Here is a 25,967-nt window from a genome sequence, read left to right as displayed (position 1 = left end):
TTACGGTTTAATTGTTTTGTCATGGCCGGCCGCTGTAGCCGAGCGGTTCTAGGCGCTTCAGTCCGGAACCGTGCTGTTACTACGGTCGCAGGTTTGAATCCTGCCAAGGGCATGAATGTGTGTGATGTCCTTAGGTTAGTTAGGTTTAAGTAGTTCTAAGTCTAGGGGACTGATGACCTCAGATGTTAAGTCCCATAGTGCTTAGAGCCATTTGAACCATTTCTTTGTCATGCTGAAAGGTTTCGATTTTTGGATGTTATTTTATTTTTAAACTTTTCATGCTGCTTTTACACAATCGTGTATTTTTACTTGCTGGCGAAAAGCTTCTCATTATTATTAATTGAACCTTTTATGTGGATTTTAAGTATGTGTCTAATTCCACCTATTGTGTGTAAGCACATGTTTCGTTGCGAGGTGCCCATTGTCATGTGTTAAGAAATTTTTAATTAATGACTAAGCATACTGCATTTTAACCATTAAATTGTCCTTACTGATTACTCATGTACCCTAACTATAGTGCCCTCTGCTGGTCTCAGTTATTTGTATAAACATCAGACGCATCCAAGCCATCACCAGCGCTTACTATCTGACCCATGTATAATTATGACGTTGCTACCACAATCAGAATATCTTACGTTATGTATGTCTGATATGCATGACTGTTAATCATTTAAATATATATAAAAAATATTTTTTATTTTTCTCGTGTATCGCGAGGCCTGTTATAGATATTCCTTCAGCTAACAGAACTTAGTTGGCTACACCACTACTTTTTATTTGTGACAGACCTGAGGATGGCAGAAGCAGGAATCGGTAATAGTGAATTATGAAAGTTTCGTGTGACAAGACGGACCTTTAAAAATAAAGTGCCTCAAAATGATCGCAGACTCCTTTACAGACTTTGTCTTCAGTTCATAGCTCTGCTAGGCCTGTGATCAAATAAAGCAGCATGGATAGGTAACATTCCATCTGAATTTATCAAATCATTGGCGGAAACGGCAAGCAAAAGACTAGTGAAGCTTGTGCAAGATCTATAAGACTTTTATCCATAATGAGTGCAGCTTAACTCCATGACTGTTTCTTTATAGGGTGCAGAATAATAATCGCTATCACTCACCTGGTAGAAATTATTATTCTACACTCTGTGAAACTGGTGACATAGCATCAGCTTTTCGGAAAGACGTCATGTACATGATTTCAAAGATAGTCAGCACAGGTAGGTGCGGAAATTATCGCACGATCAGTTTAATATCTCATGTATCTAAGCTGCTGACAAGGAAAACGTAGAGAAGACTGAAAAGAGAAACTGATGATCTGTTAGATGACGATCAGATTCACTCTAGGAAATGTAAGGACACCAGAGAGGCAGGCCAGACCTTCATTTGATAACGGAAGTAAGAACAAAGAAAAATTTAGATACTTTCATAGGGTTTGTCGATTTAAAAAATTCATTCGACAATGTGAAATGATGAAAATGTTCGAAATGTTCAGAAAACTCGAAGTAACATACGGGGAAAGACGGATAATATATGTACAACAGCCGGGAGGGAACAATGGGATTAGAAACCCAGGAACGAAGTGCTCGTATTAAAAAGTAAGTAAGACAGAGATCCAGTCTTTCGCCTTATCTCTTCAGTCCATACGTCGATGAAGGAGCGGCGGAAATTAAAAAGAGAAAAGTTCAAGAGCGCGACTGAAATTCTGGTAGAAATGAAATCTGAGATAAGATTCGCTGATGACATCGGTATCTTCAGTGAAAGTGAAGAAAAATTAGAGGAGCCGATGAATCTAATATTCAGTCTAATCAGTACAGAATGTTGATTGGAGGTAAACTGGAAGGAGACAAAAGTAATGAGAAGTAGCAAAAATGAAAATAGCTAGAAACCTACAAACATGTTTGGTGGTCGCAAAGTACACGAAATTAAACAATTCAGCTACCTTAGGGGCAAAATAACCATTACGGACGAACAAAGGACGACATAAAAAGCAAGCAATCACAACCAAAGGAGGCATTTCTGGCCAAAAGAAGACTTCTTGTATCTAAGATAGGCGTTAACTTGAGGATGTAGTTTCTGAGAATGTACGTTTGGAGGACAGGATTGCAGACAAGTGAATTATAGTGAGTGGGAAAACCGAAGCCGAAGAGAACCGAACCTGCTGCGATGTAGAGCAGCAGAAGAATATTGAAAATTTGGTGGACTGACAAGGAATGAGGACGTTCTCCTCAGAATCGTCGAAGAAAGCAAAATGGGGAGAACACTGATAAGAAGAACGAACAGAATGACAGGACATGTGTTAAGGCATCAAGACGTAACCTCCACATTACTTGAGGTACCTCAAGTGAAAATTGTAGGGAAGACAGATATTGGAATACATCCAACAGATAATTGAGGACGTTTGGTGCAAGTGATACTCCGGAATGGAGACTTATAATGGGAGAAAGGGAAAAAAAGAAACCTGCCTATTGCGTTCACCTGCTTCTCCAAAACTTTCGCCACTTCTGAAGAAATTACTGTTTCTCAATTTTTTTATTTCTATTCCCTGATCGTTAATTCAGTTTCCAGATTTCGCATTGGTTTCCCTCACAGCTTGCTCGGTGAACAAACTGAATAACATCCCTGACTTGTACTCCCTTCCCGACTTCCACTTCACTATGTACTGATAGCTATTCACCGTGCATGTTTATGTTCGGGTACATAACTTGTCGCAGTGCGCTCAGCCACATGCTCGTGATTGACCATTAGCGTTTGTCTCTGTAATAAATTTGAGTTTGGAAATTTCAAACGTTCGATGTGCCAAATATCAAATTTTCCCGTGGAATCAAATACAATTTATGTTATCTCACGTAACTTATTTGTATCCAAGAAACTCAGAAGCTATTCTGATACCATAGAATAGACTGCCAACGTGATGACTGCAAAAATAACGAGACACATTAGAAAATAAGTAAGGCATTGTGAACGATCTAGGCACTAAACCAGGGAAGCCCGCTCGGATATTAGGTGCTTGTTGAAACGCCCGCTTCCCGACCGGCGAGGCGGCCGGTCCCGGTTCGAATCCGCCTGGCGGAATAACCGTGAGAATCGGTGTGCCAACCGGACTGGACGTGTTTTTTAGGTGGTTTCTCAATCCCACGAGGTGAATACCGGAGTTCTTCCCACGTCCCTCCTTAGTTGCAAGACACATAAATGTTTAGAAAACTTTTTTACACTTATCAGTAGAATTAACTCAAAGAGCAGACAGATGGTGTTCTCTATTTCCGTCCTAAGGAGTTCTGAGGGTACAGTACCCTTACGTAGTATCGATTATGCACTATGCAGAGATCATACGCGGTTTAAGCAAAGACTGCAGTGCAGTCAACAATGTGGGAGTGGGTAAGCAGTAGTCGAGTGTTGGAGTCCGTGCGTGGAAGTCGGGTGTGAGAGGCTGGAGAGAGAGGTTGCTCCATAGCGAAGCCAGATATAAGTGGCAGAATGGCACACAGTGTTTGATGTCCATAAATGTTTATAAATTGAGTGATTGAGAAATTCCAGCATTTAAGAAAGGAGATCTTATGATTTAGTAGTTTTCACAATAACGGAAGTGGACAACAATGAGTCTCATGACAAGGAGGAAAGGTATATATTACGCTAAAATAATTAAAATATAACTTCACCTACAGCATACGAGAATAATATAGTTCGGTGCGAAACTGGGGGGATGCCCTTAGATGTTACGTCTCCTTAAACACATAATCACTAGCAGTAGCGGTACCTGTTGACTGACTGTAAGTGCCGCTAAGGAAGTTTTTGTTTCAGCTGTCATTAATTCTGAAACTCTACATTTGATTTATGATTATACAGTTCAAGAGATAGAGCAATAATATTTTAAATGGTAGAACTGTAGTAAAAAAAAAAACGTTTTCTGACCCTTAAATTTTTACAGGAGAATAACAACACTAAATTCAATAAAAAACTTCTTTCGCTGTTGACTTCTGTTCTTTGCACAACTCCCTTTTTGAGATGAGACGTTGCAAGGTTCACTGAAGAGCTCCGTGTGCTATTGAAGAAGAAAAGACTTTTCATAATATTTCCGAGAAACATGTCTTACCTCTGCACACTTCTCCAACTTCGTTTTACAATTCTTGAAACCCACTTCATCTTCTTCCATTACAATTATGTTTCATTGGTACACTCAAAGCATTACATGCTCTCTGCCTACTACACAATTTGTGCATCAACTAAATGGAGGAGGTTTTGACTCATGCGACGTGAAAATCCAGAGGGAAGCACTACTTGACACAAACATCATCCACCATCTAGTGATGAATGTTTTAAACATTTTCACCACGATTTAGCATTTGGAAAAAGTCCAGGGGAATGAAACAGAGTGACAAAAGGCCAATAGCACAGAAAACGCGTTTTGTAAAAGACGGAGTGTGTGACATTTTCACTCTTCAGTTAATGTCTTCAATGCTTGAGAAGGACGCGCTGGAATCACTCACGCGAGAATGTCGTAGAATTTATATATTCATACGATAAAAATATACTTAAAATATGGGCTGCACTCCAATTAGTCTATAATTACTCGAACTTGTATTTTAATTGTTGATTGACACAGTTTTGCAATAATTTAATGTTTTTCGTCCCATTCTACAAAGTTCACAAGATTGCATGACACTCCTGTCCATGTGTACGAGCGTAACGTCGAGACGCGGATGCATGTAGTCTCCACGACACGATTAAAAATGTGAATGTTTAGCCACTCGTCAAATATTTTCATTTAGCGGACACTTTGTCTTGCATTACTGTTTCATCCTAAAGCACCAAGTCTACGAGCGTTCACATCTCCCGGAAATCGCCATGATACAGGTACGAATATGAGTCAGTAAATAAGTCGCAAACATCAGAATGCCGCATATAGTTTTAAATTTCGCATCTATGCGTATCTGGAAGGATGCAGAATATGTGGCGTGGAACGTAGCCGATACACATTATTCCGTGGCCAATGATTCCTCGTCTGCAGTCAGATAATCTAGAACTCTACACTCCTGGAAATCGAAAAAAGAACACATTGACACCGGTGTGTCAGACTCACCATACTTGCTCCGGACACTGCGAGAGGGCTGTACAAGCAATGATCACACGCACGGCACAGCGGACACACCAGGAACCGCGGTGTTGGCCGTCGAATGGCGCTAGCTGCGCAGCATTGGTGCAACGCCGCCGACAGTGTCAGCCAGTTTGCCGTGGCATACGGAGCTCCCTCGCAGTCTTTAACACTGGTAGCATGCCGCGACAGCGTGGACGTGAACCGTATGTGCAGTTGACGGACTTTGAGCGAGGGCGTATAGTGGGCATGCGGGATGCCGGGTGGACGTACCGCCGAATTGCTCAACACGTGGGGCGTGAGGTCTCCACAGTACATCGATGTTGTCGCCAGTGGACGGCGGAAGGTGCACGTGCCCGTCGACCTGGGACCGGACCGCAGCGACGCACGGATGCACGCCAAGACCGTAGGATCCTACGCAGTGCCGTAGGGGACCGCACCGCCACTTCCCAGCAAATTAGGGACACTGTTGCTCCTGGGGTATCGGCGAGGACCATTCGCAACCGTCTCCATGAAGCTGGGCTACGGTCCCGCACACCGTTAGGCCGTCTTCCGCTCACGCCCCAACATCGTGCAGCCCGCCTCCAGTGGTGTCGCGACAGGCGTGAATGGAGGGACGAATGGAGACGTGTCGTCTTCAGCGATGAGAGTCGCTTCTGCCTTGGTGTCAATGATGGTCGTATGCGTGTTTGGCGCCGTGCAGGTGAGCGCCACAATCAGGACTGCATACGACCGAGGCACACAGGGCCAACACCCGGCATCATGGTGTGGGGAGCGATCTCCTACACTGGCCGTACACCACTGGTGATCGTCGAGGGGACACTGAATAGTGCACGGTACATCCAAACCGTCATCGAACCCATCGTTCTACCATTCCTAGACCGGCAAGGGAACTTGCTGTTCCAACAGGACAATGCACGTCCGCATGTATCCCGTGCCACCCAACGTGCTCTAGAAGGTGTAAGTCAACTACCCTGGCCAGCAAGATCTCCGGATCTGTCCCCCATTGAGCATGTTTGGGACTGGATGAAGCGTCGTCTCACGCGGTCTGCACGTCCAGCACGAACGCTGGTCCAACTGAGGCGCCAGGTGGAAATGGCATGGCAAGCCGTTCCACAGGACTACATCCAGCATCTCTACGATCGTCTCCATGGGAGAATAGCAGCCTGCATTGCTGCGAAAGGTGGATATACACTGTACTAGTGCCGACATTGTGCATGCTCTGTTGCCTGTGTCTATGTGCCTGTGGTTCTGTCAGTGTGATCATGTGATGTATCTGACCCCAGGAATGTGTCAATAAAGTTTCCCCTTCCTGGGACAATGAATTCACGGTGTTCTTATTTCTATTTCCAGGAGTGTATTTGGTGAAAATTTGTGTTCAGCTGGATACAGGAATTCATCAAAGTACATGAGACTCACAAATAAGGCGCGTCGTAGCCACCTTGTTAATACAGTGACGGAACACTGTTTTCCCGTTTAGAGGTTTTTCGCTACACCCAGGACACATTGGTCTTGTGGGTTGCAGTAATTTAAGGAACCAAATAAACTTGTTATTTTCCGGGAGGTCACTTGTTATACGCAAACGCTACCAAAAGATTTCCATGCTGCAGTCTTTTAACGCCTTGTTGACTGATGAGATAAGTGTTTAATTTTACAAAGGCTGTATGCTGAAAAGAAAGATTCAGACTGGTACACGCGGTTCATGTCTCGATCCCAATTTGTGGCTTATTTATTTACTCATTCTCGTAATTATTAATCGACACGACACGACACGCATATTCGAAAGGCTACATTATTTATGTAACATTTAACTCACAATATTCCTGATCGAACGTGTGCGTCTGACCTCTAAATAATGTCTTTTAGCATGATTATGACTTCATTATTCAGACGCGTGAACGTCTCAAGTCTCACTACTTTGCAACCGTAGCTCCTGTGGTCGACAATTACAATTCGCGCTTTCAGACGTAGAACGGTATTGATGAGGGGAGCCGACAGAGATGTGACCATACGGTTACGAATGCCTCCAAAACTTAATAATAATAAGTAAACGTAAGCTGCACCAGATTTTTTGCGTGCTATGCCTCTGGGGGCGAATGAGCAGTAATGATGGCGACCCAATTGCAGGCCATAATGCAGTCCGGCTCGCCGACCGCGCCGTGGGCCATAATCGACCGCGAGGAGTCGATTCTGCGCGGGCTGCGGCTGGCCGAGGCGGTGGGCTGCCCGCACACCAAGGCGGAGATGCCGTCCGTCATCGACTGCCTGCGCCGCAAGAACGCCACCGAGCTCGTCAACAACGAGTGGGGCACGCTCGGCATCTGCGAGTTCCCCTTCGTGCCCATCATCGACGGCGCCATCCTCGACGAGACTCCCCAGCGCTCGCTGGCCGCCAAGAACTTCAAGAAGACCAACATCATGATGGGCAGCAACACCGAAGAGGGGTAACAACCAGCTATTACTCCCTACACTTTTACCATCAAATCGCAAGGTCTCTGTGAGTGACGTATCTGGGGCATTGCTCTGGACACCGTTTCCATAGGGGCGGAATTCTTACAGTTGTGGTAGGCGAAAACAGTGGGGAATGGTTACAGAAGTAGGTAAGAGAGAGAAAGAGGTGGGAGGTTGGTGAGAGAAGAAAAAGTAATGCAAGAAGTGTTAGGGGTCATTAATCTGGAAGGGTCGGAGATGTGTGAAGGGAAATTAGGAAATCTAGATCGGAATGTGTTGAGCAACTGTTCATAAATTAAATAACTTCTAGAGTTTCATACACCTGTAACTATGGTTTGTATGCTGCGCAAAATTCATCGAAGAATCTCTCTTACTTAGGAAGAAAAGTGTACCTATAGCAACAAATGCAGCCAGTAGTAAGTGAAAAAATGATGAAATTTCACATGTAAACGAAATGTGTTTTGTTACGTTTTTGAGCTTCCACTGCTATGAATATGAATCCTGAATCCTTCCTGGTCATGCTGTTAAAGTTTTATGAATTTATTTTTAAAAGTATAGACAGAGGAAATTAAAATGTCCTGTGGTGCCTCTCCTGCTCCAAGTCGCCCCGTTTGATGTCCTATCCCCCTTAAGAGAAATGAGCCAACGCAGTTAAAGCGTATCTACTACATTTTATGTTTGTTGTTTATCGCACCTTTTCATAGATCTAATATAAAAAATGAAAATGGAATGATATTGTTGCAAGCATGCCGGTTTGGATTACGTGTTTTCTGTATTTGGAATAGCCGGCCGCGGTGGTCTCGCGGTTCTAGGCGCGCAGTCCGGAACGGCGCGACTGCTACGGTCGCCGGTTCGAATCCTGCCTCGGGCATGGGTGTGTGTGATGTCCTTAGGTTAGTTAGGTTTAAGTAGTTATAAGTTCTAGGGGACTGATGACCACAGCAGTTGAGTCCCATAGTGCTCAGAGCCATTTGAACCATTTGTATTTGGAATAACATCACACACTGTAGACTTAATGAAATGTCTATCTTTCACTGAATTATAAAGTAATATTGGTCTAAATAAACGAAAAAAAACAGGCTAAACATTAATGTGGAGCTAACCAAAACGGTCGTGGATGGGAGGATGGCATAGTTTTCCGCTCGGAGGGGTAGCGGTTCTCAGAGTCGCAGTTTCACTGGGCGGCAATTACCCGATGTACGCCACTGGAGCTACAGAACAAATACCGACAGTTCATTCGTTATTACATAGTTTGTTTACAGTAATTGTTAACTTCACAGTATTTCACGGTAACCTTGGGGATAAACTGTAGGCCTCAATTGCGTTCCTGCCGTAGCTACAACGTAAGTGGAGAGGCGCGTAGCCCTGCCCGTTATTATTCAAGACAGTGGTATATCTGCTGAGAGTATCAGAAAAGTGAAATGGTTCGGATCATATATAGTAAGCTGCAACGGTCAGCGTTACTTGAGTCAGGGGGCGAAATTCGAGACAATGTAACTGTATATGATCCATGGTAAAGCCGAGGCGCATGTTTACTAATTGGTCGCTTGAACTGTATAAAACGTACGCCGTCACCTTCAGCTCACAAGGCTTCAATACAAATGGTCTTTCACTGAAGTAAGCATGAGCTATTAGTACACTTACAGATTTTAAGGTATAATACATTTGAATGGTAATGTACTTTCCAAGGTCTCTTCCCGACAAAAGCACAGCTAATAGGAGCTAGGCATTATTCCAAAGTGCGCTAACAGCTGTCTGCCTTGCGGCTAGTCGTCGTTCGGCTGTGCTTTCCCCACGCGCAAGGAGAGACACGTATCTCCCGTTCGGTGGGGGGAGACCTCTGCGCATCTGAGAGTACAATTCTGAGGCCTGCGCAACTTTACACCGGTGCATGCTCCCCCGCCTCTACGTGCAACGGTTGCGTACACCTTGTGCGCACGGAAAGTCGCACAACTGTAAAGGTACCTTTAATTCCGTCGTGGAGATGCCCGCATAATGTTCCCGATGCGAGAGAATAGTCACATTACATCAGTGGCTGAGGTTCAAAGTTAATGTTTCCACTATTACAGTTTTCGATGTTTAACAATTTTGAACTGGACGTCAGCGGAACACGCTGTAGTATATGTAAGGAATGACTAATTTATATGTCATCATAATATCCATAGATTGTTTATTTAACGTTGTTGGCACTTCTGAAAGAGTTGCCAAGAACGTTACTTTCTCATTTCGTGGATCTGATGCCATATATACAGGAAAGAATTTTTCATGAAATTATAATGAAATCCATACCTTTAGCTGGTTACAGGCGTTGATAAATATCAACGGGTACAGTTGAAAAATGTATACCCCGACCGTGACTGTATCCCGGGACCTCCTGCTTACATGGCAGACGTTCTATAGCACGCTCCCCGTGCGACCCACATTTCCAACTTTCTGTCCACACACTACATTTGTAGTGCCCCTGCCCACTACACTCATTACTAACGGCATTGTAATTTCATTGTTCGAGAGCTGCAAGTCGCCAATGGTATCTGTACAGATACCAGCTTCATATAGAACTTTTCATATTTTTGGGTGAACTGGAGTACTAAACTTTCCTTGTACACCACTTCAAAATGGCTAACCTGCATCCAATGCAATGGTGATAACTTGTTTTAATAGTCAAATGTGACGATGATGTCTTTAGAAAGAATAACCGGTCAAATTATACATTACATGTACGCTCCTTAAATGTGTTGATCGAAAACTAACGCCCATGAAGTAAACGGGAGCTGGTGAGTGCCATCACGTTCATAATTAATAAGGTAATAAATATACAACTAAAGAGAACAGCCAACCAAATCAAACCTATTTTTAATGTCTCTTTAGAGTAACTGTGTAGTTTGAGTTACCTCTTTTTGTATTCATTAGCCACCACAGATTATTGTCCGAAGATCAGATTTATGCATCTCTCCACTGTAGCCTTTCCTCTTAAAGTCTTTTCATTTTGGCCTATTCTTCAACATATATCCATTTGAACTTGTTGACTGTGTCCAAGGGTTGTTCTAACTCTCCAATTTTTACCCCCCCCCTCCCGCCCCCCCTCAACCACTTGCCTCTACTACCAACTGACGATTCCTTGATGCCTCAGGATGTGTTCTAGCAAGCGATACCTTCTGTTGATTACGTTTTACCGTAAACTTCATTTCATTGCCATTCAGTGTCTCCTCATTGAGCATTCGACCTACCTACCTATCTAACCTTCAACATATGTGTGTAGCTCCCAGTTTCGAAAATGTGTATTCCCATCTTGGTCCACATTGTACTACTGTAGAAGGCTGCAATCCAAGCAGAGATACTTCAGAAAAGACTTTTGACACTTAAATTTATGCTGCACATTATAACACTTGTCTTTTTCAGGAACTCTATTCTAGCTCTTCCTAATCTGCGTTTTACGTCCTTCTTTACGTTGTGCACTAGTAGCGATATTCGTCTACTACTTTTACTGTCCCATAGCCTGATTTAATTCCACTACATTCCTGTGCCCTTAATTTATTTTAGTTGACAGTCAACTTACAATTTTTTTTTCAAGACACTCCATTCCGTTTAACTGATGTTGCAACCTTTGCAGATTCTGACAGTATTACGGCGTCTTTGCCATTCCCGACAGTATTACAGCATCAGCGGCATGCCTCAGTCTTTTTTTTTATTATTATTATTTCTTGCCGTGAACTTAACATCCAGTTCACTTCGATTTCGTTTACTGCTAACGCAGTGTGGCAACGGAAATATGTCACAGTCATCTCTCACTCCTGTCCCAAACAAATCTTTCCTCTCTTGTTCTTTTTCACTTGTAACTGCAGCCTGGCTTCGGTACGAGTTGAAGATACCCTGACGCTCCCGCAGGTACTACTTCATCATCTACTACCTGACGGAGCTGTTCCGCAAGGAGGAGGACGTGTACGTGAGCCGCGACGAGTACCTCAAGGCGGTGCGGGAGCTCAACCCGTACGTCAACAACGTGGCGCGCCAGGCGATCGTCTTCGAGTACACCGACTGGGCAAACCCGGACGACCCGATCGGCAACCGCGACGCCCTGGACAAGATGGTGGGCGACTACCACTTCACGTGCAACGTGAACGAGTTCGCGCACCGCTACGCGGAGACGGGCAACAACGTGTACATGTACTACTTCAAACACCGCTCCGCCGGCAACCCGTGGCCGTCGTGGACGGGAGTCATGCACGGCGACGAGATCAACTACGTGTTCGGCGAGCCGCTCGACCCGCGCAAGGGCTACACGCCGCATGAGGTCGAGCTGAGCCGCCGCATGATGCGCTACTGGGCCAACTTCGCCAAGACGGGGTGAGTACACGGCGTAGGGGTATTTAGCAGTCTAATGGTTTCAAGTGATGCACACCACTCAGCGAATCGACTGATAAAATAGACTTCCGTGTACTGTGTAATGACCCTTTATTGCACGCCATAGCCTAACACCACCAAAGAAAGAAGATGTTATATGACCATATACTGGGGACGCTAACGAATACCTATACGATTTCCTGAGATGCGAAAGGGAATCTCATTATAAACTATCTCTCCATTGGTCAAACCGTTACGAGACCATTCTACGGTAACATCGTAGACCAACTATAGCAAAATATAGGCGAACAAAAGGTAACGTTTGGCAAGGAATGAAATCATCTTTCATCAAAACAGTGCGCACCCATGCACAACTCTTGTTTATGTGACCAAAACACATGATCTGAAATACACTACTGGCCATTACAATTGCTACACCAAGAAGAAATGCAGATGATAAACCGGTATTCTTCGGACAAATATATTACACTAGAACTGACACGTGATGACATTTTCACTCAGTTTGGGTGCATAGATCCTGAAAAATCACTACCCAGAACAACCACCTCTGGCCGTAATAACGGCCTTGATACGCCTGGGCGTTGAGTCCAACAGAGCTTGGATGGCGTGTACAGGTACAGCTGCCCATGCAGCTTCAACACGACACCACAGTTCATCAAGAGTAGTGACTGGCGTCTTCTAACGAACCAGTTGCTCGGCCACCATTGACCAGCCGTTTTCAGCTGGTGAGAGATCTGGAGAATGTTCTGGCCAGGGCAGCACTCGAACATTTTCTGTATCCAGAAAGGCACGTAGAGGACCTGCAACATGCGGTCGCGCATTACCCTCCTGAAATGTGGTGTTTCGCAGGGATCGAATGAAGGGTAGAGCCACGGGTCGTAACATATCTGAAATGTAACGTCCACCCTTCAAAGTGCCGTCAATGCGAACAAGAGGTGGCCGAGACGTGTAGCCAATGGCACCCCTTACTATCACGCCGCGTGATACGCCAGTATGGCGATGACGAATACACGCTTCCAATGTGCGTTCACCGCCATGTCGCCAAACACGGATGCGACCATCATGATGCTGTAAACAGAACCTGGATTCATCCGAAAAAATGACGTTTTGCCATTCGTGCACCCAGGTTCGACGTTGAGTACACCATCGCAGGCGCTCCTGTCTGTGGTGCAGCGTCAAGGGTAACTGCACCCATGGTCTCCGAGCTGATAGGCCATGCTGCTACAAACGTCGTCGAACTGTTCGTTCAGATGGTTGTTGTCTTGCAAACGTCCCCATCTGTTGACTCAGGGATCGAGACGTGGCTGCACGATTCGTTACAGCCATGCTGATAAGATGCCCGTCTTCTCGACTGCTAGCGATACGAGGCCGTTGGGATGCAGCACGGCGTTTCGTATTACCCTCCTGAACCCACCGATTCCATATTCTGCTAACAGTCATTGGATCTCTACCAACACGAGCAGCAATATCCCGTTACGATAAACCGCAGTCGCGATATGCTACAATCCGACCTTTATCAAAGTCGGAAACCTGATGGTACGCATTTCTCCTCCTTACACGAGGCATCGCAACAACGTTTCACCAGGCAACGCCGGTCAACAGCTGTTTGTGTATGAGAAATCGGTTGGAAACTTTCCTCATGTCAGCGCGTTGTAGGTGTCGCCACCGGCGCCAACCTTGTGTGAATGCTCTGAAAAGCAAATCATTTGCATATCACAGCATCCTTTCTGTCGATTAAAATTCGCGTCTATAGCACGTCATCTTAGTGGTGTAGTAATTTTAATAGCCAGTAGTGTACAAATTATTGCCAAATCCATCTTATCCGCCGTTCTTCGCCTGATGTGGCTCCATCAACTTTCCATCTCGTCCACAAGTTCGAAATATTCCTCGGTGGACAGATATTTCGTTCAAACAACGAACTAACATCCAAAGACAATTATTTTGGAGGCCTGGAGGAATCTAATTTTCGATATGTAATCCATGCATCGGAACATCACTGGACCAAGTGCATTAGTCCTCTGAGAGACTACTCTGAATATTCGTTCGTTTCTATTATGTTGGAAGAATTTTTCAATCTACCCTCGTAAGTTGTGTCTAGATTCTGAAGAAGCCCTTTCACATACTCTTGGGGAAAGGATTATTATCGCTAGTATTTGGCTCGCAAGGGGACTAAAAGTATTGGCACAGCCCACAGTTTTTGGATGTCATACAATATACTAACACCATGAGTCTGATTATAAGACTCTCTTCGCAGTGTCTCGTGGAGTGAGGGAATATGACACTGACCTATGGCAAATAAAACGAACTGCAGATTCCTTAAAAGTGAGTCATTCAGAGCTGGCGAAGCGGCTTTACGTGGAGGAATTATCTTGTACTGTACTAATCACCAGGATTCTTCTTCATCGTAAATGTGAAGAAAGCTACGGTACTCTTAAGTTCACTGGTATGTTACTGTGGAAAGAGAGTTTATTGGAGATACAAACTGTGAATTTGCACCAGACTTGAAATTTTCGTTTGTGTAGTACTTCCAAAACAACAGCTACACACTCGAGGACTCCTTGCTGGAATATTTTTCTATTATGATTTTGCAGGACGGCCGTGAACTGGATGTGTTTCGGGGTTCAATTGCCGTACGGTGCAGAGATACAGGGAAAGGCCAGAAGTCTATAACATGACGGAAAATTAGTAACCTTCAGCTACGGACAACATCACACTGAACTTATGTTATATATTGCTAGTGTCCTTAATATTGCCATTAAACTCGTGCAGATCATTTTCTGCAGCGAGATACGAGAGGGAAGACATGCAAGTGTTTTGGTACGTAGTATTTCACTATCACGACCAGCAGAGCACCCGCTGCATTATTATTTGAAGCCAGAGGACGATGCAAATAAATTGGTAACCTAATTTCCGTCTCGTACCAACTGTTAACTGTGGGAGCCGATTAGACTAGACAACCTGGTTGTGTCATATACTGAATCCAGTTATTGGTAAATAGGGATTTCAGACAGCATCTCTTCTTAATTTATGGTACACAATTCAAATGCACCATCTCATATTGCAACACTGCAATTATGATAGTAATAACAGAACAGGTGAGAAGTAAAGTGAGAGGTGGTCGCCTACCAAAGTAACTCAAGCAATGTAACTTGTCAAAATATAATTGACACTTTAAACCAGGCCAGAGGATTGTCCCCACGAACCGAGGTCGGCTTGCTTCAGAACGACATGAAGTGCCTTGCTGTGCTACGTTCACGATAGAGCGTGGTGTGGCATCTTAAAAAGAATACAGTAGTTTCACTTCAATTTTGTAAAGTAAATGTCAGCGACATATACGTACATTGATAGGTAACAATTTGCACTTATCACATGGAATGTCTGATGAAAATGGAAGTTTAGCTTGTCGAGTGTAAGAGTAGCGGCAGACAACAAATTGCCTTGAAGTTTTTGAAGATTTCATTTCACGTCTGGAAGAGAGCTTCTCCAGACACTTAGAGTGGTTCAACAGAATTTTCTCTGTGTAAGAAACAACGTACTAGGAGGTATAAAGTACCCCTCTTTGGTATCTCATTACGCGCGAAGCTCATTACACAGGCAACTGCAAAATTGCGGATGGCCAACGAACGACTTGATGCACTCACACTTCTGCACGTGCAGAGGCTTCACGTACTAGTAATCCCAGGAAGCTAGTGTCCTTCCAGCACTGTTCCACACTATGACGAAAATCTAATTATTACACGTTGCTGGTTACGAATATTTGTTGCGATCACTACGTACACATCTTCAGTGTGAGAGGATCAATTGTCATCTGCCATCAGCGTCATTTGTGTATTAAATATTTGATGCTAAATTTATTATAACTCTTCACTTGCGGTGTTGCTTTGCACAACACTCTGGTATAGATCGGTTGAAATTATTATTATTTTTTTCACGCTTCTTTTCACTACTTTATTCCACGTCTGCCAGAATGCCAAACATCTAAACAAGTACTCCAGTTATACTTTTCCTCCGCTAGAAATCCATAATGATCGCAGACTCATATAAGGAATTTATTGCCTTTATTAATAAACGTTTAAGATCTGTAGCCTTTTTTATATGGCGATTTGATATTAATTTTTTTAAACTTTTGTACTTCATGGATACATAGGACTATATCAGTTGATGCTACACGATTGTTGAAAGTTTTTTTAATACTCGTGTAGTTCATGGCATGCTAATTAATTTCTACTTAATAATCAGCAGGAGACAAAGGACATGCGATAATGTGTACAAATAAACAACAGGTTGAGAGCAACACATTTGACGCCTCGCAACCTGCAATTAGGTTTCAAATTCTGGGTTTTGTCTCGCAGAACGTGCAAAATGGTACACATTCTTTGTGCACATGCTGCACGATAACGTTATGAATGTCCAGTTTATTTTTCTGGCCAGTGATCACCGTGTGAATGCTGCAGAGGTAGTTGAATCGGTTCGTGTCATTGGCAACAAATACCACGATGAAATATATTTATACAGTACAGGGGTGTGTGCTAGGAGCTCCTACACATTTAAACAATGGCTTTCACGAATACTGCGACCTAATATGACTGTTCTGGCCGCCCTTTCAAAAAGTAGAAATACCTGTATTCTTTGTGAATCTCTGCACTTTCCTTAAACTGTAATACCGCAAGAGATCACACAGTACAGGGAACGACAGTAAAGAAGCCTTCGAGTGGAAATTAACTTCACAGTTTCACAATTATGTCTCTGAAAATACCGTATTACGATTCAGCGATTCTGTAAATTATACAGTTCGTAGGAACATGTGCTGTTTCTAAAGCCTTGAAAGCATGGCAAAGGTCTACAGTAGTACTATACAAGCTACAGTTCATGCTCAATTTTTAGACAATCATAGTCCTCATGAAGGTTTTCGAGAATTTGAAGAACGACAATATATACACAGAAGGTACACAACAGTACAATATATAATGCTATATGCCATGGGGATTGGGGCTCGTTTATAATTTTTGATTACAATGTCCAACACACACATATGGCATTTACTAGAACAACCCAAAAAATTTTCTCGATCTGGAGATTGTGAACTAAAATTTAAACGGGGAGACATTTTAAAACGAGATACCATGAACAGATGAATAATGATGAAAATAATCCATCAGCGTTTGAAACACCCCCGATTAAAATTCCTCATTGGGTTTTGTGTAATTTATCGAAGCCGCCAAACAGTTAATTATTATGATTATATGACCGTGTGCTTAATGGATGAAAGGCTATCGGTTTTTCTGCTGTGGTTTTGGGGGTATTTCAACCGAGTGCGGCTGTTCTGAGATTGAACAGTGGAATGATTGAAAGTTTGTTTATTATTAAGGGTCACAAAGGTTGCGATGTACAAACTGATATATATTTCCTACTAACACACAAATTCTGAAGCAGTTGCTACCTTTGCCTTACACGTCTAATCACAGTTATATCTTTTTATTGGTTGCTGATTTCCAGTACTTCGTCACATGCAATGCTGATGGTTAACATTCACAACAATCCTCACTGCAATCCATGGTTGTTGCTGGGCGACGCGGTTGACGCGAAACACGGAATTCGGCACTTGTCACTCTTGGTGTCATATCACTCGCGAATTGGTATCGATGAGGGTCCACCCCACGACGATTAGGGGGACGCGCTCATCTGTTACACTCCGGTAAATTTACTCGACCACCATTCTTGCCCGTCTCTCCAGCACCACCGCTCACTCGACACACTCCCGTGCTACTCTGCACTCGACACTCGTCTCACTGCCTCCTGCAGCGCTCGACAATCGACTCCTGTCTCCTATCGACCCGGGCGTCGGATACTACGATCTATGTTCGTGGGAACACGGATCCCTTACACGTGCTGTACACATATTATAGTACATATTATAGAACAAAATCATGAAGCGACAGACACATCACAGTGCATGTCAGTTTTACACATAGCTGTTGAAAGCAGATATCAGATCTACCTCAAGGAAATGGAAATTAGTAGTCACATCAAACAAAGATCAGAGTAATATTCTAAACGAAGAAACCTACCTAAAATACAAAAATAATTTCGAAAAATGTACACACGTCCACGTCTAAAGGTGAAATAACCTCCTTTTCTATACACAGCAGAATAGTGAGGTAAAATTTCGAAAATCATCTGCTCCATCATTCTGCAAGTTTGTAGCATCGTCACAGAATTACCCTGTACTACCATGAAATCTGCTAGTAATATATATATATATATATATATATATATATATATATATATATATATATATATATATATATATATATATACTCCTGGAAATTGAAGTAAGAACACCGTGAATTCATTGTCCCAGGAAGGGGAAACTTTATTGACACATTCCTGGGGTCAGATACATCACATGATCACACTGACAGAACCACAGGCACATAGACACAGGCAACAGAGCATGCACAATGTCGGCACTAGTACAGTGTATATCCACCTTTCGCAGCAATGCAGGCTGCTATTCTCCCGTGGAGACGATCGTAGAGATGCTGGATGTAGTCCTGCGGAACGGCTTGCCATGCCATTTCCACCTGGCGCCTCAGTTGGACCAGCGTTCGTGCTGGACGTGCAGACCGCGTGAGACGACGCTTCATCCAGTCCCAAACATGCTCAATGGGGGACAGATCCGGAGATCTTGCTGGCCAGGGTAGTTGACTTACACCTTCTAGAGCACGTTGGGTGGCACGGGATACATGCGGACGTGCATTGTCCTGTTGGAACATAAAGTTCCCTTGCCGGTCTAGGAATGGTAGAACGATGGGTTCGATGACGGTTTGGATGTACCGTGCACTATTCAGTGTCCCCTCGACGATCACCAGTGGTGTACGGCCAGTGTAGGAGATCGCTCCCCACACCATGATGCCAGGTGTTGGCCCTGTGTGCCTCGGTCGTATGCAGTCCTGATTGTGGCACTCACCTGCACGGCGCCAAACACGCATACGACCATCATTGGCACCAAGGCAGAAGCGACTCTCATCGCTGAAGACGACACGTCTCCATTCGTCCCTCCATTCACGCCTGTCGCGACACCACTGGAGGCGGGCTGCACGATGTTGGGGCGTGAGCGGAAGACGGCCTAACGGTGTGCGGGACCGTAGCCCAGCTTCATGGAGACGGTTGCGAATGGTCCTCGCCGATACCCCAGGAGCAACAGTGTCCCTAATTGGCTGGGAAGTGGCGGTGCGGTCCCCTACGGCACTGCGTAGGATCCTACGGTCTTGGCGTGCATCCGTGCGTCGCTGCGGTCCAGTCCCAGGTCGACGGGCACGTGCACCTTCCGCCGACCACTGGCGACAACATCGATGTACTGTGGAGACCTCACGCCCCACGTGTTGAGCAATTCGGCGGTACGTCCACCCGGCCTCCCGCATGCCCACTATACGCCCTCGCTCAAAGTCCGTCAACTGCACATAAGGTTCACGTCCACGCTGTCGCGGCATGCTACGTGTTAAAGACTGCGATGGAGCTCCGTATTCCACGGCAAACTGGCTGACACTGACGGCGGCGGTGCACAAATGCTGCGCAGCTAGCGCCATTGGACGGCCAACACCGCGGTTCCTGGTGTGTCCGCTGTGCCGTGCGTGTGATCATTGCTTGTACAACCCTCTCGCAGTGTCCGGAGCAAGTATGGTGGGTCTGACACACCAGTGTCAATGTGTTCTTTTTTCCATTTCCAGGAGTGTATGTCTGACACACCAGTGTCAATGTGTTCTTTTTTCCATTTCCAGGAGTGTATATATATATATATATACACTCCTGGAAATGGAAAAAAGAACACATTGACACCGGTGTGTCAGACCCACCATACTTGCTCCGGACACTGCGAGATGGCTGTACAAGCAATGATCACACGCACGGCACAGCGGACACACCAGGAACCGCGGTGTTGGCCGTCGAATGGCGCTAGCTGCGTAGCATTTGTGCACCGCCGCCGTCAGTGTCAGCCAGTTTGCCGTGGCATACGGAGCTCCATCGCAGTCTTTAACACTGGTAGCATGCCGCGACAGCGTGGACGTGAACCGTATGTGCAGTTGACGGACTTTGAGCGAGGGCGTATAGTGGGCATGCGGGAGGCCGGGTGGACGTACCGCCGAATTGCTCAACACGTGGGGCGTGAGGTCTCCACAGTACATCGATGTTGTCGCCAGTGGTCGGCGGAAGGTGCACGTGCCCGTCGACCTGGGACCGGACCGCAGCGATGCACGGATGCACGCCAAGACCGTAGGATCCTATGCAGTGCCGTAGGGGACCGCACCGCCACTTCCCAGCAAATTAGGGACACTGTTGCTCCTGGGGTATCGGCGAGGACCATTCGCAACCGTCTCCATGAAGCTGGGCTACGGTCCCGCACACCGTTAGGCCGTCTTCCGCTCACGCCCCAACATCGTGCAGCCCGCCTCCAGTGGTGTCGCGACAGGCGTGAATGGAGGGACGAATGGAGACGTGTCGTCTTCAGCGATGAGAGTCGCTTCTGCCTTGGTGCCAATGATGGCCGTATGCGTGTTTGGCGCCGTGCAGGTGAGCGCCACAATCAGGAATGCATACGACCGAGGCACACAGGGCCAACACCCGGCATCATGGTGTGGGGAGCGATCTCCTACACTGGCCCTACACCACTTTTGATCGTCGAGGGGACACTGAATAGTGCACGGTACATCCAAACCGTCATCGAACCCATCGTTCTACCATTCCTAGACCGGCAAGGGAACTTGCTGTTCCAACAGGACAATGCACGTCCGCATGTATCCCGTGCCACCCAACGTGCTCTAGAAGGTGTAAGTCAACTACCCTGGCCAGCAAGATCTCCGGATCTGTCCCCCATTGAGCATGTTTGGGACTGGATGAAGCGTCGTCTCACGCGGTCTGCACGTCCAGCACGAACGCTGGTCCAACTGAGGCGCCAGGTGGAAATGGCATGGCAAGCCGTTCCACAGGACTACATCCAGCATCTCTACGATCGTCTCCATGGGAGAATAGCAGCCTGCATTGCTGCGAAAGGTGGATATACACTGTACTAGTGCCGACATTGTGCATGCTCTGATGCCTGTGTGTATGTGCCTGTGGTTCTGTCAATGTGATCAAGTGATGTATCTGACCCCAGGAATGTGTCAATAAAGTTTCCCCTTCCTAGGACAATGAATTCACGGTGTTCTTATTTCAATTTCCAGGATATATATATATATATATATATATATATATATATATATATATATATATATATATATATATATGTGTGTGTGTGTGTGTGTGTGTATGCATGGCAGTGATCCAGTATGCATGGCAGTGATCCAGTATTTTCTTAAGCAAGGACACAGTCTTTTACTTTTCCTGTTTATGTTATGTCCTACACGCGCCAAAACTATTGACACCAACGACGGGTCGTTTTACACTAACGCTTCTGACTACGAAGCATCCTGGCCACAGCAGTCGTAGTTAACTACGTGACTGAAACAAGAATGGTACACGTACAGGTGTATATAAAAAAAAAAGTAGGAATGAAGCGTTGCCCGGAAATGCTTGTACCTTACCGCTGCATTCCGCTGCCACTCACTGTTGCACAGGTATATGGATCGTCACAATGCCCTCTATTGATGTATGGACGTCGAACTCCGTCCCATTATCTCCTTAACTCTCAAAAGCACCGATGAAAAGTGTGTGTGTGTGGGGGGGGGGGGGGGGCAGTGGAGTAGTTTACAAGGATCTTGACTTCTTTCCCCCGCCCCCTAAGGACATTATTTACATACATTTATTTCCACATTTTTCAGTTAGCTTTCGCAGACTAAAGTAGCGTGAAAGCTAAGGCTCTCGAAATTTCTAGATAATGTGCTGTGTTTAAAACGGGATATTTAATAGTTGATAGACTGAGAGCTAGCAATGTGAATGGCCTTGCAGCCTTGTCAATATTGCACACTGGTAAAGGTGACCAGTCCATGTGCTGTCCATGTTGTCAACAACAAATCCGATTCGATTCATGAACGCAAAAGTGATACCAGCAAACCACAGAAAATCGAGAAAGGCAAGAGAGAGGGGGAAAGATGCTTACCTAAGGAAAAGAAAGACTAACTTTTCCCGAATGTAGGCAGTAAAGACTGAAGGAAATCTTATTAGTCCCCCTTTCCAGTTACTCGCTTGCCATGGCGTAGTTTCCAGAACTGTGTTCAGAAAAATTGTGTCGAGTGAACTGTGATGTTGCATTTACAGCCCTTAAATCACTTGCGTGACACATCCAGTGTACACGACCCAGTGACGTCAATGTGACCACCACTTATGTTCGACGCCTACGTGCAGTAACCACTCACAGACGGTAGGAAGCAGCAGTAGCAGGGGTGGCACGTAAAGCATGTCGGTGTACGCATAAATAGTGCAGTCGCCGCCGCAATGCGGAAACGGGGCCATTTATCTGACGTCCAAAAGAGCACGATTATTGGCTTTCTGGCCAACAGTGGAAGCATTACAGCAACGTTTAAGTTCGTAAACTTTTCGCGTGCCGTAATGGTTAAAGTATACCGTGCATAGCAAAATGGAGCTATCCGGAAACGGTGCCGAGGCAACTGCGATCGAGAACGGGCTGTAGATAACACGTGTGAAAGACGACTACGGAGATGTGAAAGGGCGAAGAGTGGTGCAAGTGTGAAGCAGCTGAGCGCCCTGATGAACCAAGTGGCTGCAATAGCGTCTCTTCCACGACCGATCAGCAAACGTTGCTGCATGCACCCACGCTGATAGGTGTTCATCGGCGACGAAGGGTGCGCGATTTGCGCGCCAGTACCACTATTGGATGTCCACTGACTGGCGACAGGTGGCCTTTTCACATAAACGACGTTTCATGCTCCATCGCACAGATGGCCCCTGGCGTACGCTGAGGCAAAGGGCGAGCTGTGACGCCCTAAAAATATTCTAAGTTCGTAGTTGGCAGGCCGCGGCTCGTCGGCGGCCGCGTGGTGCAGAACGTCAGCCGGGGTCCTGGTCGACCCCGTGGCTGGGAATTCCTTGGTGACTTGTATGCCGACAGTGCCAAAGATGGTGGACTATGTGAAACCATCATGGTACAGATTTCACAGTTCGTACGGAAATTAATTGTAGCCAGGTGAATTATGATAATTCAAAAAGAAACATGTACATTACTGAAACTTCCTGGCAGATTAAAACTGCGTGCCTGACCGAGACTCGAACTCGGGACCTTTGCATTTCGCGGGCAAGTGCTCTACCATCTGAGCTACCGAAGCACGACTCACGCCCGGTAGTCACAGCTTTACTTCTGCCAGTACCTCGTCTCCTACCTTCCAAACTAGAGCACTTGCCCGCGAAATGCAAAGGTCGCGAGTTCGAGACTCGGTCGGGCACACAGTTTTAATCTGCCAGGAAGTTTCATATCAGCGCACACTCCGCTGCAGAGTGAAAATCTCATTCTGGAAACATCCCCCAGGCTGTGGCTAAGCCATGTCTCCGCAATATCCTTTCTTTCAGGAGTGCTAGTTCTGCAAGTTTCGCAAGAGAGCTTCTGTAAAGTTTGGAAGGTAGGAGACGAGGTACTGGCAGAAGTAAAGCTGTGAGTACCGGGCGTGAGTCGTGCTTCGGTAGCTCAGATGGTAGAGCACTTGCCCGCGAAATGCAAAGGTCCCGAGTTCGAGTCTCGGTCGGGCACGCAGTTTTAATCTGCCAGGAAGTTTCATATCAGCGCACACTCCGCTGCAGAGTGAAAATCTCATTCTGGAATCATGTACATTACTATTATTTGCACGACGATTCTGATGGTGCAATAAGATTTTCAAAATCTTTATTTGTCTAAAGTTTAGTATCTGACGATAAATTATACAAGTAACACCCAGCAACGAATTTCCAATATTTAAACGGTTCATCCCATTTTGTCGACAGACATGTCTTTAGAAAGCTATTAGCGTAAATCTAAATTGGTATAAATTACAGACATGTAACTTAAATAGTACATCGTTTATTGGAGGTCAAAGTGTCCGATTACTATCGATCGTATTAGGCCATACGTTCTGCACAGTTACACGAAAATACGGTAGCAGCATGCTTATAAATATATTTATTCATCTATGACTTTGTTTATATCCGTCATAGACTATTCATGAAGAAATTGGTCAAATATTTACTGTTTCAAAAAGCACAGACTTTAGGCTATGGCTGTACCTTTTGCTTCTGTTCCTTTGATATATGTTTATTTAATTTGATTATATATTATATATTATATATTATATATTATATATATTTATAGTCCAGCCCTATGAATATTTATTTAATTTCAAGTTATTTGAATGTAAATCCAGTATTTCGAATGTGTTTCATTACGTTTGTGAGTGTGCGTTGGCTTGGAGACAGGGCGGAAGCGCTCTAGCCAATCACAGGGATAGTTCCAAAAGGGACATGTGGAGAGACTGTATGGAAGTGGGAGAGGAGAATCATTTCCAGAGAGGAGGAAAGAAAATGCTTCAAATGGCTCTAAGCCCTATAGGACTTATCATCTGAGGTCATCAGTCCCATAGACTTAGAACTACTTAAACCTAACTAGCCTAAGAGCATCACACACATCCATGGCCGTGGCCGGATTCGAACCTGCGACCGTAGCAGCAGCGCGATTCCGGACTGAAGCGCCTAGAGAAGAGGACAACGCAGTTCTGAACAGTCCGGCGTGACGGACAGTCGCATAGGACACAGTGAGTTCTGAACAGTACGGGGCGATAGATGCATAGTCGCGGGCAAGACTTGGAGAGTTGAGCAGTTTGCACATGGTTGCAGAATGATAGAACTATGTCGTAGTGGCGACTTGTGCACTTGTGATAGTTCCGTGCCTTCTGCAGTGAGGACGTAGTATGCGTTTAGAAGTGAATATCTCGCGAGCCATGTTGTTGCTCATAACTGATTACGTGAAGTAGGAATCTATTGTTTCCCTGTTATTCAACTTATATTTTATTTAATTGATGGACCATCGACGGCATTGTTATAGGTACTTCTGCTATCGTACTCATCATTTAAATTCGTTAAAATAGTACCTGCAGAATTTATTTAATTGCAATCTTTCATTTGTAAATGTTACATTGAAATTTCTCTATTACTGAGTGATAGGAACCTTCGACCATTCGATTCATGTGTATATTCATGTTGTGTACTGTAGACTCAGCAGTATTTGGCTTGTATGCGGCAACTACGTATCCCAGCCCGTAGACAACGAAACCAGCCAAAGCTTTTTGATATTTCAACACTGAGTCAGAGGGTGCGTAGTTGAGGGCCACATCCATAATTTTTTTTGAAAGCCCGCAGTATACACCTTGAAACGCCTGAATGCAAACACCCGGCAACAGCTATAGTCTGCGGAACATTTCCGTGGCATTCCCTGGATAATCACATCATTCGGAACGGCAAAATGGATCAGCGTAAGTATGAATCTATCCTTGAATACCATGTCCACCCTACACGCTGTTTGTTTTCCTCGGTACGATGGCATCAACCAGCGGCGCTGTGCAACGTGTCACACAGCACGCAGTGTACGCGCATGGTTCGAAGAGTACGGGGATGGGTTCACCGTACTCCCCTGGCCACGAAATTGCCCAGATTTAAATTTAGCCGAGAATCTGTGAGACAACCTCGATTGGGCTGTTGGTGCCATGGATCCTCAACCGAGTTACGTAGCGCTGGTGACCATGGCAATGGAGTCTTCCAGAACCTCACTAACTCTTCCTGCACTTCTCGCAACGGATCGCGCTGCAAAAGCTGGTTATTTAGGCTTTTGACAGGTGGCCACAAATCGCGATGGGACAGTGTACTTCTCTGAATTGTGGGAAACAAATTATTATTACACAGAAACATTATAAATACGTTGTTGTCAAAATCTTATGCATCTGTGACTCATAAAAGTGGGGGTGACTGAAAATTACATTGATGATAGTGGGGTGGTGGGGTGTCGTGGTGGGGAGTGGATGGCAGTAACAAACAGTGACCTTCCTTTCATTGAATCGAATGCTGCAACCTTGCCTGGCGTTTAATTCATCTTA

At 45.2% G+C, this 25,967-nt stretch overlaps 1 protein-coding gene across 1 annotated transcript in view; it reads left to right on the top strand.

Moving 5' to 3' along the window:
• LOC126160312 (acetylcholinesterase-like) overlaps positions 1 to 25,967 on the top strand; it is a gene marked incomplete at its 5' end in the record, with an annotated part of 424,414 nt that overhangs the window by 35,543 nt on the left and 362,904 nt on the right. The window contains 2 exons of the mRNA XM_049916899.1: positions 7,216 to 7,532; positions 11,425 to 11,883. Coding sequence (XP_049772856.1) covers positions 7,216 to 7,532; positions 11,425 to 11,883 — 776 coding nt within the window. The remainder of the gene's footprint in view (positions 1 to 7,215; positions 7,533 to 11,424; positions 11,884 to 25,967) is intronic.

Source organism: Schistocerca cancellata, chromosome 2 (assembly GCF_023864275.1).
Source record: "Schistocerca cancellata isolate TAMUIC-IGC-003103 chromosome 2, iqSchCanc2.1, whole genome shotgun sequence".
In the NCBI taxonomy this organism is placed as follows: domain Eukaryota; kingdom Metazoa; phylum Arthropoda; class Insecta; order Orthoptera; family Acrididae; genus Schistocerca; species Schistocerca cancellata.
Note: the sequence above shows the minus strand (reverse complement) of the source record. Positions and strands in the feature narration are given on the sequence as shown.